This window comes from Bufo gargarizans, chromosome 7, assembly GCF_014858855.1.
Source record: "Bufo gargarizans isolate SCDJY-AF-19 chromosome 7, ASM1485885v1, whole genome shotgun sequence".
Classification (NCBI taxonomy): Eukaryota; Metazoa; Chordata; class Amphibia; order Anura; family Bufonidae; genus Bufo; species Bufo gargarizans.
In genome coordinates, this window is record NC_058086.1 from 51709541 (window position 1) to 51724155 (window position 14615).

At 44.6% G+C, this 14615-nt stretch overlaps 1 protein-coding gene across 1 annotated transcript in view; it reads left to right on the forward strand.

Annotated features, from left to right (window-relative positions):
• Nucleotides 1-8224: 8224 nt before the first annotated feature.
• The window catches only part of ARTN (artemin), a 38399-nt gene continuing 32008 nt past the window's right edge, over nucleotides 8225-14615 (forward strand). Inside the window, exons 1-2 of the mRNA XM_044301888.1 lie at nucleotides 8225-8265; nucleotides 13440-13878. Of these exons, the coding sequence (XP_044157823.1) occupies nucleotides 13587-13878 (292 nt within the window). The 5' untranslated portion in view covers nucleotides 8225-8265; nucleotides 13440-13586. The remainder of the gene's footprint in view (nucleotides 8266-13439; nucleotides 13879-14615) is intronic.

A 14615-nucleotide genomic window follows, 5' to 3' on the forward strand; every position in this document is an offset into this window, starting at 1 on the left:
GCGATATGGCGATATAACTAAAATCTATATCGTCGGCCGAATAGATGACGATATTATCGTATATCGTTTATATCGCCCACCTCTAGTTCTCTTTATATATAATCTGCTCAGCTCCTACTGTTCTATAACACGCTGCCTGCAGATTACATGGTGACAGGTACTCTTTATATATAATCTGCTCAGCTCCTCCTGCTCTATAACACTGTGCCTGCAGATTACATGGTGACAGGTTCTCTTTATATATAATCTGCTCAGCTCCTCCTGCTCTATAACACGCTGCCTGCAGATTACATGGTGACAGGTTCTCTTTATATATAATCTGCTAAGCTCCTTCTGCTCTATAAAACGCTGCCTGCAGATTATTTCACATTTTCACGGTGACAGGTTCCCTTTAAGAAACAGATACACGTTAGATAATTATGAGAGATGAATAGACAGATAATGATATAACAGATGTTCTATCCTGTGGGGTCCTTATATAAGACCACAGAATTTTCCACTATGGTCTTTTCTGCAGAAACAGCTTTGGAATGCTAATCTTTGCAAGAATTTTGTGCATGGAGGCAGGATTTGTTCCTCAGTCCTGTAGCTTCTCCCATTAAGGTCATAGTATGTGTTCCCTCTTTTCCCCTTTACCTGGTGGAAACTTTTCAGCTCTTTCTATCCCAAGAAGGAAAGGCCATGACTCGGTGTCACACAGGAGTGAAGATCTCTGCGGCCAGATGCATTTCTTGCTGATGATTTATATATGGAGGTCTATGAAGACACTTTGGAATATTCTTTCTGTGGGACGCGGCTTTAACTTCTGATAACAGAAATGTTCTTCTCAGCGGCCATCGCTCACGTTGTCAGGCAATATTGAGATTTCTCCAGGTGCAGGGCTGTGATGAGGGGAGCGCCTGGGATATTTCCTGATGTGTGACCCTATCATCTTATGAGCTTTTACTTGTTAGGGTCACATCTGTAAATTAAAATTATGAGCACCAGAGGAATAAAGCTGTGTTCTTGAAAAAGCTTCATCCCTAAGGATTGTACGGGAGCTAACGTGTAATCTCATCCTTTCAGAAACCTACTGACACCATAACTCATGACAAGAAAGCTATGTGTTGGGGTTACTTGCGTTATTACGGCTATATTTTATCGCACTTTCAGGCAGAATCTCGCGCTCATCCTCATCTGTTTTCCACGGAAAGAAAACACACTCAGCAGAAGAGAAAACCACCCAAAGTCAACTCCGAGGCCACATAAACTGTTACAGCATATTACAATAGAGAACTACAGAACATTATGCCAATAATAATAACAATACAAACACACAACCGACTGTGGCCATACACTTCTAAAGCTCTCTACAACCACGGAAGCGCGGCCTAAACCCCTGCCACGTACGGACTGCAGCGCTCGTTTTACCACTTCTAGAAAGCCAAAGATGAGTTGAGCTTAAGAGCTGGTAAGTCCTCCATTACTAGAGAAACGAATGCCTCATTCACACGTCAGTGTTCGGTCAGTGATTTCTATCAGTGATTTTGAGCCAAAACCAGGTGCAGCTCTAAACACAGATCAGGAGCAGATCTTTCCCTTATACCTTATGTCTGTGGAGGCTCCAATCCTGGTTTTGGCTCACAATCACTAAAATAAATCACTGACCAAAACACTGAAGGGTGAATGAGGCTTAACCCGGGGAAAAAACATCCGTAGGCAAACTGTGTGTCTGCTGGGCCTAAATGTGTCTATTCCCCACAGGATGGCAATGACACATTGAAACGAACCCAACAGCTGAGTGAGTAGGATTAGGCCATGTAAGCAATGGAGGAAACGCATCATCTCTCCTTTTTGTGCAATATGCAGTCACGTGTGTGGCCTCTCCTGACCTGGCAAATTGGCAATTGAATTTGCACCAGAAACTTTAATAAATTATATCTCAACTCAAAATCTATGAGCTGGGGTAGTTGTGACCAGACGCACATACTGTAAGACCGGATTCACATCACGTTTTTCCCATCCGTTTGATGCATACGAAGAACGTGTACGTTAAATAGATGCCATAAACTGATGCCGTACAGTGGCCTCCATTTACGTATACGTTTATTTTACCGAACTGTGCAGGAGACGTGCACTTCATGAATTGGGTGCATCTCACTCCAGTGCAAAGTACATCAAGAAGGAATGAAGGCTCGATACATTCTCCCCAATGTCAGTAAGCTGACATCACAATGTATAGTACGTATATTAATACAGACATGCTCAACCTGCGGCTCTCCAGCTGTTGCAAAACTACAACTCCCAGCATTCCCTTATAGCTGTAGGTTGTGAAGGCATTCTGACCCTATGCTGGGTATAATGACCTCTGACCCCATGCTGGGTATAATTACCAGATGTGGATTCAGTTACATATTTATCCCCAGAGAATTCTTGTACAGTCACTCAGAATTGAGAAAGCTCGTAGGAAGAACGAGTGAAACATTTTCAAGAAATCTACAGTACGTCCAGTTGTCTTGATTTATTCTTTACAGATACATTCTGGGAATTGTAGTTTGCAACAGCTGGAGGGCTGCAGGTTGGGCATCCATTGTATACTAGGTGACATTTCATTATACAACTACTCGTGTCCCACATCCTGCGGGCACAAAGCTGTGTGCATCTATATAAGACTGTATTCATTACATAGTCTGTTAGAGCACACCTGCCTGACGAAGCGACCTCATACAGATGGCCCCCAACTAAACAACTGGTGACAGCATATTGGTGAAGAGGGAGCGAGAGATAGCTGAAGATCCTGGAGGTAGGACTCCCATCTATACCTGTTAGATATATACCTAACATCAGAATACCTCTTTACAGCAGAGGCCAAGTGGATGATATTGTACAAAATCTCCTCCATATGATGTGGAAAAAAATTTGCAACAAAACTGACCTGCTGTGTGCATTTTAAATCTGCAGGATGTTAGCCCATAGGGTGAAATCCATGGCAAAATCTGCCACAAAGTTCACGCCAGATCTGCCTGTAACTCATTCTCCATCATCTCAGTGATTTCTGACTCTGGACTAGAGGTCAAGAGGTGGTTTTGTGTCAGATATGATATGTCAGTGTCAGAAACCTCTGGGCCCTCAGGTAACTGCTGCCCTGAGCCACACGTCTTCTTGAGGCAGTTGTCAGGTCTCAGGTCTAGCGGCCTTCAGGCTAACCAGCAGGCATAGGAGCCAATAGTTCCTGTCCCCTCCATTCAACTCTGGTGAAGTACCAGATGATATAGGGGCCGGTACTGGTCCACGGCCTGGTGGTTTGAGACCTCTGAACCAGTAGGAAGAAAGCTGGAGGAGTCTTATCCATAGAAACATATACATCCCATCATATGAACGATGCCCCCCATCTAATGACAGTACAGATCCACAGGACTATAGGGAATGGCGGCTCCACTATCATCTATATGCTTATTTCTTTAGAATTGATCTGGTTCTCTGCTCTGCTGTGATATCCCTCCTATATCACGGCGGCACATCGTATATTGTACAGGCCAGATCCCTCTCTTCTTATGCTGCACTACAATCTATTTTAATATTACTCCATGAAAGGGCTCTGAACCCAGACATATCGGCTTCTTCACCCAGGCAGCCCCTCGGTGGAGCATCAGAGCTGAAATGCGCAGGGAAAGGGCTTTGTCAGCAGATTCTGTGACGTATTGGATCTCACCATAGGAATGCTAGGCGGTCATTTCTGTTTTAATTTTCAATGTCATTAGCTATTTAAAAAATACCTAAAATCCTGCAATTTTTGCACTGGCCACTAGGCCTAAAAATGTAGTGTGACCTCTTCTGTATAGAAAACTTTTGAGCAGCCATCGTATTCTTATCCCAATGACAGATATCACCTCTGTATAGATAACACAGGATCCACCATTCACAATAGGTGATATCACAGCTTATCTGCTCCCTCCTTACCATTGCACAGGTCACAGAGCATGTCTAGAAAACTCTCTCAAGAATTCTAAATAAAAAATAAAAAAAATATGTTAAAGGGCTTCTGTCACCCCCCAAAAGTCATTTTTCATATTTGGGCTAATTAAAATCCTTATAGTGCGATTATTCAATATATAGTGCTCTTACATTTTTCTGTGGCTTAGTTTCTTTAAAAAACTGCACTTTTATAATATGTTAATTACCTGGCTACCAGCAAGTAGGGCGGTCGCTTGCTGGTAGCCGCCGCATCCTCCTTTAAAAAACAAACGCCCCCTCCTCCTGTTGATTGAAATGGCCAGCGAGCGCTCTCCTCCTCTGGCTGGCCCTTTCTGCGTTCCAAATCTCGCGCCTGCGCCATAACGGTCTTCAGTCGGAGGACCTCACTCGGCCGCTTCCTCCTCAGTGCGCCTGCGCCGATGATGTCACATCTACACCCGGGGCAGGCGCACTGAGGAAGGAGCGGCCGAGCAAGCGTCCTCCTCTCAGGGCGCCTGCGCCAACTGAAGACCGGTACGGCGCCTGCGCCGATGACGTCACATCCACACCCAGCTCAGACGCACTGAGGAAGGAGTGGCCGAGAGAGCGTCCTCCTCTCAGTGCGCCTGCACCGACTGAAGACCGGTACGGCGCCTGCGCCGATGACGTCACATCTACACCCGGCGCAGACGCACTGAGGAAGGAGCGGCCGAGCAAGCGTCCTCCTCTCAGTGCGCCTGCGCCGACTGAAGACCGGTATGGCGCCGATGACGTCACATCTACACCCGGTGCAGACACACTGAGGAAGGAGCGTCCGAGCGAGCATCCTCCTCTCAGTGCGCCTGCGCCAACTGAAGACCGGTACGGCGCAGACGCGAGATATGGAACACAGACAGGGCCAGCCGAAGGAGGAGGGGGTGTTTTTTTTAAAGGAGGATGTGGCGGCTACCAGCAAGCGACCGTCCTACTTGCTGGTAGTCAGGTAATTAACATATTATAAAAGTGCGTTTTTTTAAGAAACTAAGCCACAGAAAAATGTAAGAGCACTATATATTGAATAATCGCACTATAAGGATTTTAATTAGCCCAAAAAAGAAAAATGACTTTTGAGGGGTGACAGAAGCCCTTTAAATAATAAGAATTCAATTTAAACAATATGTCATTTTCTGACGTCACATATCCGTTCTGGGAATAATTACTATTTTGTCTAATGTCCGGCGCTGGCAGTGATGCAGTAAACACAGCATGTTGTAGTTTTATTCCGGCCGCCTCTCGGGAAGTTTGTTGTGCTGTGGCTGGACCCTCTATAGTGAATGGGGCTGGAGCGTACTTCGCACGGTGGACTTGTGGTAGAAGCCTGCTGGAACAGGCTGCCGGAAAAAGCTACTGCAAGTGTGAAAGTAGTCCTATATAGTGATGTGCTGTGGCTAGAATTTGTCATCACTTTATGATCATTAGACATATGGGGCACAGCAAAGCTTTAATGTTGCAGCAAGTTTCCAATCAGGAGAATGTGTCGGCCTGCAGTTCCTGCACGGCCAGGTGGTCAGGGTGCTGCTCTGCAGGACACAGCGCTACCCCAGTGCTGCAGCCCATCATTCTCAGGACCATGGAGCTCATCAATTATAAAGGGATGCTATATCCTCCCAATGTACAGAGCTCTAGAATATGCTGCAGCGTTAAATGATGGTTACCATTTTTATTACAGAATTGCATTATGGCCAAACTTTAGTATATGGAAAGTGGCTGTAGGAATCATCCACTAATAACCCTGCAGACAAAGGGATTTTAGGTTCTTCTCTACATCCTTAAAGGAGTTCTCTCACTTCAGCAAATTGCATTTAACATGTAGAGAAAGTTAGTACAAGGCGCTTCCTAATGTATTCTGATTGTCTATATTGTTTCCTTTGCGGGCTATATAAATTTTTCCATCATATTATACACTGCTCGTTTACATAGTTTTGACCACCCTGCAATCCATCAGTAGTGGTCAATGCTTGCACACTATAGGAAAAAGCACTGGCCTATGTGTGCTCCCACAGTCCCAGCCACCAGAGAGGCCAGCACTTTTTTCTATAGAGTGGAAGCACGGCCACCGCTGCTGGATTGCAGGGTGGTCGTAACCATGGAAAGGAGCAGCGTATAATGTGATGGAAAAATGAACCCAACCACCAAAGGAAGCAACATGGAGAATCACAATACATTAGTTAAGTGCCTTGTATTAGCTTTCTCTACATGATAAATGCCAATGGCGCAATGCATCGCATTAACCTATTGTCCATCAGAGTTCAGCCCCTGACGGGATGAATACTGCTGCTGACCTCTTCTTCCTGTCAAATTTGAAGGAACTGCTGATGGAGCCTCTGACAGTGGTGCAAGCAAAGCTAGTCACTTCCTTTGGAGAAGTTGGGTGGGACATTTTGTCATGGAGGAATACTTGGTTATGGAGACCTTCTGGGGCTTTTTTTTTTTTTTATGATTGCATTTTACTCATTTTGGGCTAAAAATCATTTGTTAAATTAGTCTTTACTAAGAATGTTCAGCCTTTTCTTCGATAAAAGGGATAAATATCAATCTGCTTGCAAACGGTCACAGTCCATTTTCTTTGAATCCAGTCACCTGACAGCTCATGTGTCACTCTCATCTCAGATCTCTTGACCTCCTAAACACTTGTTTAAGCCATATTCTTATCAGTTTGATAAGAACAGAGCTATAATGAGTGTTTAGGAGGTCAGGAGATGGTAGCTAAGAACTACACATGAGCTGTTAGATGAAAGGATTTAAAGAAAATGGACTGTGACAGCTTGTAAACTGATTGATTTTTAACCCTTGTATCTCAGAAACTGCTGAACATTTTTAATAAAGACCAACTGAAAAAAAAAATGTTTTAGCCCAAAGTGAGTAAAATACAACATAACAAAATGCCTAAAAGTGTCCATAAGCTTTCAGGTTGAGAAAAATGTTCTAAAGTATTAAAAGTGCCAAAAGACTAAACACAGGGACTGCTGTTAAGGTCTAAGACTAAAAAATTGACTAAGGGCTCATGCACACAAACGTATTTTTTTCCACATCCGATACGCATTTTGTGCGGATCCACTCAAGTCAGTGGGTCTGCAGAAGATGCGGACAGCATACCGTGTTCTGTCCAAATCCGTAAATCCATTCCGTGACACCCCAGCAAAAAAAAAAAAAAAAAAAAGTCAATTTTACAGACAGGGATAGGACTGTTATATAGAGGCCAGGATGTTGCATTCTGCAAAATGCGGAACGCACACGGACAGTATCTATGTTGTCTTTGGACTACAAAACAAACTATGGTTGTGTGCATGAGCCCTAAAGAAGGAGCTAAAAACCCTCTGGGCATGGAGGCAAAGAACCTGTAGGGCAGCCAGTGGTTTTGTACTATCCTATTATGGACTTCTCCTCCAGAAGTACAGATGTAGCAGAGTTATCACATCTAGGTAACACGTTATGACTTTGACTGTTAAATCTGCTGCATCTGTAATTCATCACTCTCCGTAATACAGCATCTGATGGATGTCACATTGAGAATGAATGCAAAAGAAAAACCCCTGACTGACTCTGTATGATATCGGAGGTATAAAAAGGCACAGTTTGGGACCAGAGGATGCCATGGGTGCCGTATGTTGGCTTTGAGCAGCACATTTTGGACAAAACTCATCAACACTGGGGCATCTCTATAAAAAAAGAAAAAATATGTGAAAAATAGGTAGCAGACCCATTCATTTCAATGGGTCCGCAAAAAATGCGGACAGCACACCGTGTGCTGTCCGCATCCGTATGTCCATTCTGTAGCGCCGGAAAAAAATATATAACATGTCCTAGTCTTGTCCCTTTTAGGCATTGTTACAATGGATCTGCAAAAAAAAAAAAAGGATGGCATATGGATGTCATTTTTTTTTTTTTTTTGTTGTTGTTTTTTTGCGGATCCACAATTTGCGGACTGCAAAACACATACGGTCGTGTGCATGTAGCCTTACAGCCAGAAGTAGGACAAATAGCAGACAATGCACCGGATGGAAATCTACAGCGGAAAAACATTTAATGTGGAAAACCCCGAAGTATTTCAGACATTTCAAGCTGCTTCTTGTGCGGCTGCTGTAAAATAAATTGGTGAAAGTCTACCCATGTTCTCTCCTGCTAAAGATGCTCAGAAGTCAATGCAGAATGCAGGCGGATAGGGAGGGATCCCCTGGGGAGGTGGGAGCATAGCGTAGGATAGGATCAGCACAAGGCTTTCTATCCCAGAGCATGCCATGGGGTGGATCAGAGAAGCATCAGTCTGCTTACAAGAGAGGGCAGGCGAGCAAGGTAAGTGCGATCACACTGACCTGACACGAGTGGTGAGCAGCCGAGGAGACAGACCACAGCACGCCATTTAAATCAAGGGGCAGGTGACGAAGCGTAGGGCAGACACTCTGTCCCATTTCTTTTTAATTTACAGGGACATAACTCCCATATACACAGAGCTGGACCTGAGGTGCCTTCTCCATTTTTGTGGCTGGATCCTGCTGACGGGCATGTTGTACACCTTATTACTCTTTATTCTTTACAATCTTACATTATGAGCTGCACCGTGCACTTTAAGAGACTACTTTGAGCTCGGGAAACTCTAGATTTATGCCTCTAACATATTTCAGGATAACTGACCACATGAGAAAACAAGAGCACTAAACAGGTAAAGGAAATGCCGCCAGCGCTGCCCCAAGGAGCTGACACTTCTCCGCATATATCCCAGCACAGGGTTAAGACAGCAGCAGGTTTTTTTTATACTGTGACAGAAACTATTTGAAAAACAGCCTGGAGGGTGAATAGTGAAATCTGACTAGAACAGGCTGATATGTGGCATTAACCCTATCTGTCAGAAACTTGGCCGAGGAATGAGATGCAAATCTGACTAGAGATGTTAGTAAATATTAGCTTTTCTCGTCTTTTATTGAACTATCAATACCTCCTTTGAAGTCCGTGAACTAATCGCAGGGCATTGTCATAAGGCTCACATTGTTTCCTTACCATCATCCCATCGTGTCAGCTTCCTGGGTCATTGTCAGTCAATTTGTTTTCCATTTTGGGGGCATTTGCCTTTTTGGCTGGTTTAGTTTCTCCTAGTTTGGTAGAGGCAGCGCTGTAAGCCACCGCAGACGTGACAGGACCTGTGCCTACAGGAGAAAAACCATTCAACTTGCTTTTCCGTTTTACTGAGTTTCCAGTCCATGACCTCCTAGCCGGTCAGGATGCTACACTCCCCGCCAGGGGATAATGGCACGGCTGTGAAGCCGGAGTGCCTCTTATTATCCAGGGCATTTTTTTATCTGGCTATAATTAAGGGTGAGCGGTACGTGAACTGCATTTCATCGCAATCCCTTTCGTTTGGATTTGTGCTGGCAGTGGTACACGGGGACCCCTGGCAAGGATATAAATTACACGCATGTCACCAAATCACATGCAACGTCCTGGTGAACTATCAGGGATAATGTACGCGACCGTCTCTGTGTGTGTTCACAAACCACAAAATAAGGACACTTTCTGTGTATGATCCACAATTTTTTTGCTCCCATCACTAGAAATTACTATTTTTGTCTGGACGTGTTCTAAAATTAGTGGAATGGACGTATGGCTGCGGACAGCACCCGGGTGACATCTGGGTGCTGTCTGTGTGCAATCTGAAAAAAACGTGGATGCAAAATGCAGTCGTGTGCATGAGCCCGTAGGCGCGCTTTCCGTTCTGTTTTCAAAGGCTGCGGCACCTGTGGAGACCACATCACAGGGCAGGTGGACAAGACTAATCTAGCCACGAGGGGGGCCCAGGTATATAGAGCCGTGTGTGCTGGACTGCTTCGTCTTGTATACTCTGGAAACACATACAACCTGCTTATTTCGCACAGACCGTGTTGATCAGGGTATACTCACAATTAATAGTTGAAGTACAGATAAACCCGCAACCAAAATGACCCTGGAAAGAATGGATGCATTTCTAGTGCGGTTTTCTGTGCGGCTGTGAAACCAATTAAATAAATGTATTCTACCTGTGAAAGAGGCAGCTGCATGCACCTCATCTGCCACGTGTGAATACACTCTAACAACTGCTAATGACCTTTCCTAGAGCGAGCTCATAAGTCACCCCGTAGCCATGTAAGCAATGAACATATGAGGCGATTAGTCCTTGGAGAAGGAGAAGTTGCAGATCGCAGGATGAACCTGTCTGTTGCCGCTCAGACTTAGGCCTCTTGCACATGAACGTTTTTTTGTGTTCCCGTTGTAGTCCGTATGCAGAACCATTCACTTCAATAGGTCCGCAAAAACGGGAGGTACTCCATATGCAATCCATTTCCGTATTTCCGTTCAAAGATAGAACATGTCCTATTATTGCCTGCAAATCATGTTCCATGGCTCCATTCAAGTCAATGGTTCCGCCAAAAAAATTGAATGCATACGGAATGGATCCGTTTGTCGTATCTGTTCTGCTTTTGCGGAACCATCTATTGAAAATTTTAGCCCAATTTTAATGTACTTACTGTTTAAACATTATTTTATGCTTCCGTTTACGTTTGTGATCCGCAAAAAAACGGATCACAAACGGAACGGCCAAACGGAATGGAAGCAGAAACACTACTGAAACAAAAAAAAACTGATCTGTTTAAAATGGCCTGCAAAAAAACTGAAAAAGCCATGGGGTCGTGTGCAGGAGGCCTTACCCTTCACTATAGGTGAACCTTCCCAGTCTGATGGCATCTGTGTGTCCGCTGCAGCAAACTCCTTGGTGCTGGAAATAATGTTTGGTCATTGAATTTCCAGGGTTTATCTGGCTGTCGTCTGGGAAAGCACTACCATGCTTGCAGGGCTACTGAACACACGGGGCTAAGTCTAAGGGCTCGTTCACACGACCATTGGTGTCTCGTGCCCGTGCTGTGAAACGCAAATTGTGGTCCGCAATGCACGGGCACCTTACGTGGGGCAGACGCAGCATGGGGATTGCAGACCCATTCACTTGAATGGGTCCGCAATCCCTCCGTTCCACAAAAAGATAGAGCATGTTCTATCTTTTTACAGTGCGGAGGCACGGAACCCCAGAAAGCACTCCGTAGTGCTTCCATAGTGACAACAGAACGGTGCCCGTGTATTGCGGATCCGCATATGTGGTCCGCAATACGGGAAGGGGACACCAACGGTCGTGTGAACAAGCCCTAAGTGACATTTACTGTTATAAAGCTATTGCTGCATTTTAACAGATTTTACTACGTTGAGGTGGATATTATCTGGACATCACACATGAAGCATCGATTATACTGATGGGGAGAGGCTGATTCACTGGACTTGGCCTCTGGTGAATTCCTGCATCAGACACGGTTATTTATAAGGTGCGGGATTATACAAGGTCAGAAAGAAAGACGTGGGACAAAAATATTTCCAGGAGTTTGTTCTTGTCTTGACTCTGCTCTCAATTATAGATGTTTGCTATATAATAATAGGAAATGATGGCAAATGATGAGCGTTTGGTTCATTTTTAGTTGCAATGTGATGATGTCTGGGTGCTTGTCTGATGCAATGTTACACAGGGCTGTGGGATGCAGGCCTACGCATTACTCATACTGTGGATCTATGGCGCTGACAGGATGACATTTATGATCTGGGAAGTGATAAAAGGGGGAGATTTATCAATCAATCTACAAAAAAAGTAGTGCAAAATGTGCCCAAATTACAAGCCGTCTAGTCTGCGCCACATTTATCACATACCAACCTCACTATTCACTCCATAAGGGCTCATGCACACAACAGTATTTTGCGTTCAGTATACTGGCCGTTTTTTTAGTTCAGTATGCGGTACATATACTGAACCATTCATTTCAATGGTTCAGCCAAAAAAATGAAGTGTCTCCGTGTGCATTCCGTTTCAGTATTTCCGTATTTCTGTACTGTGAAAAGATAGAACATGTCCTATTCTTGTCCGCAAATCACGGTGCTTGGCTCTATTCAAGTCAATGGGTCCGCCAAAAAAACTGAACACATACGGAAATGCATCCGTATGTCTTCCGTATCCGTTCCGTTTTTGCTGAACCATCTATTAAAAATGTTATGCCCAGCCCAATTTTTTCTATGTAATTACTGTATGTGGCATACGGAAAAACTGAAAGGAAAAGGAAACACAACGGAAACAAAAAACAGAACAACGGATCCATAAAAAACAGACCACAAAACACTGAAAAAGCCATACGGTCGTGAGGAAGGATTCACGTCAGAATCTGCTGAGAAAAGTGGGCGTGCTTAATAAAGTGGCGTCAGGACCGTCACATTTCTAAATGTGTTATCAGAGAAATGGCGCAAATATAAACGATGCTGTAAGCAAACCCCAGACAAGTGTAATGAAAAGTCACATGTGCGTTGCGTGAAAATCACAGCATGTTCTATATTCTGCGATTTTCACACAACTCTAGATCCATAGAAGTGAATGGAGCTGCGTGAAAATCGCATCACATCCGCAAGCAAGTGCAGATGCGATGCGTTTTTCACAGATGGTTGCTAAGAGATGTTGTTTGCATTCCTTCAGTTTTTTATCACATGTGTGCCAAACGAATTAAATCATATTGCACCCGCGCGATAAAAACTGAACTGAACGCGATCGCAAACTGAATGACTTTGTTTGCGAAATTGCACATTTTTCACTGACCGCATTTACAACGCATTCGGACATAATCCGCTCACGCTCGTCTGCAAGGGGCCTAATACTCCCTGCTCTTCTCCACAAACTGGCATAAGGCTACTTTCACACTAGCGTTCGGGGCTCCGCTTGTGAGTTCCGTTCAAAGGCTCTCACAAGCGGCCCCGAAAGCATCCGTCCAGCCCTAATGCATTCTGAGTGGACGCGGATCCGCTCAGAATGCATCAGTCTGGCGGCGTTCAGCCTCCGCTCCGCTCAGCAGGCGGACACCTGAACGCTGCTTGCAGCGTTCGGATGTCCACCTGGCCGTGGGGAGGCAAACGGATCCGTCCAGACTTACAATGTTAGTCAATGGGGACGGATCCGTTTGAATATGACACACTATGGCTCAATTTTCAAACGGATCCGTCCCCCATTGACTTTCAATGTAAAGTCTGGACGGATCCGTCTGAGGCTACTTTGACACTTAGAATTTTTTTTACAATATAATGCAGACGGATCCGTTCTGAACTGAGCCACCGTCTGCATTATATGAGCGGATCCGTTCAGAACGGATCCGCTCTGAACGCAAGTGTGAAAGTAGCCTTAGAAGTGTTGCAATTGTTGGAAAATGTCGCAATTTCTGTCAAAATGTTGCAAATCTGAACAAAGTCTCATTTATTACGCTCTGTACGAGATTTGATAAATTTTGTCTCAACTTTCATCTTCAGCTCTGAAAGTTAGGTTTGGCGCAAATTGCACCTAAATTGATAAATCTTCCCCTTTGCCACTTGGGAGTATCTGAATTAACCACATGTGCTTTGTGTTTCCCTCGCCCCTCTCTCTGCAGGGACCCAGTCGGCTCTATGCTTCAAGGCTGCAGAGCACCATCCATTCCCTACTGAGCACATCCCTGACCTGGGCACCAGGCAATCGTTGTCACACAACAGATTATGGTGCTGTGGAACTGATTTTAAACTGGGCTCATCCCCTGGAGATGCTCAGATTTGGTCAAGGGGACCTTATTGTCACTGCACGTCCCTGGTGGAGGAATCAAATCCAGAACTGCAGACAAATACCAGGAAGAATATTACAACATGGCAATATTTGTTGGGAGGACACATTGAGGACGTCCGAGGAACATGATGGTAATTGGAGCAGAACATTAAAGACTTCTGCGCCGCTCACTACTAGACTCCCCGGAAACTGTTCTGGAGTCTGGAACTCCACAACGAATATTAGGAAGAAATCCGCTCAAAGGCAGAAGAGACACAAAAAAGGAAGACACTGTGAGTGCCTTTATATTCTGGTATCTTAAGTGCAATATAAAGAGGATGAATGAATAGCAAACATGAACAAAGATAATGTCCGATGGATGCAAAGGAATAACTAGTTATGAGGAAGGCTAGATAGATGATGGATAGATGAGAGGGGCAGACAGACTGACAGATCAATAATACAGACAGACAGATAGACAGATAGAGACAGGCTCCACCGATAAACAGTAGAAGTAAATGGAAGCTGGCACTGCCGGCGCTCTCAGATGTTAAATCTACACCAGGACGTCCACGTAAGAATTTCTTAAAAAATGCCCAATGAATGGTAATTTCCATTTGTGACTCCTAGAAGTTCAATGACCAGACAGACTTTGTGCTTGTGAATTCCTCACATACTTGCTGTATCATATTCTTTGGTGTAAAAACCTGAGAAATTTCAGTTACTATCACTGACCGATTCCCGCAGGGGGAACAGTGTGTCTCATCAGCGCTCTACTATTTCTCTAATTAGAAACAAGAAGTCTCACTGGTGACTGATGAAACCCTCCACGATGGAGGAAAGCCGAGCTGCAATAGGGGCTGGCAGGGTAGGGGCTTTGTGTTTGTCACTTCGTACTACATGATTTTTGTCATCACTTGGTGCAGACTTGCAGTGTGAATTGTTACCTGCACTGCCATGTCATGAGTGCCAACTGCATTCACATTGAGGAGAGCAGAAGTGGGATCTCCTCGGATGGGCACACGACCCA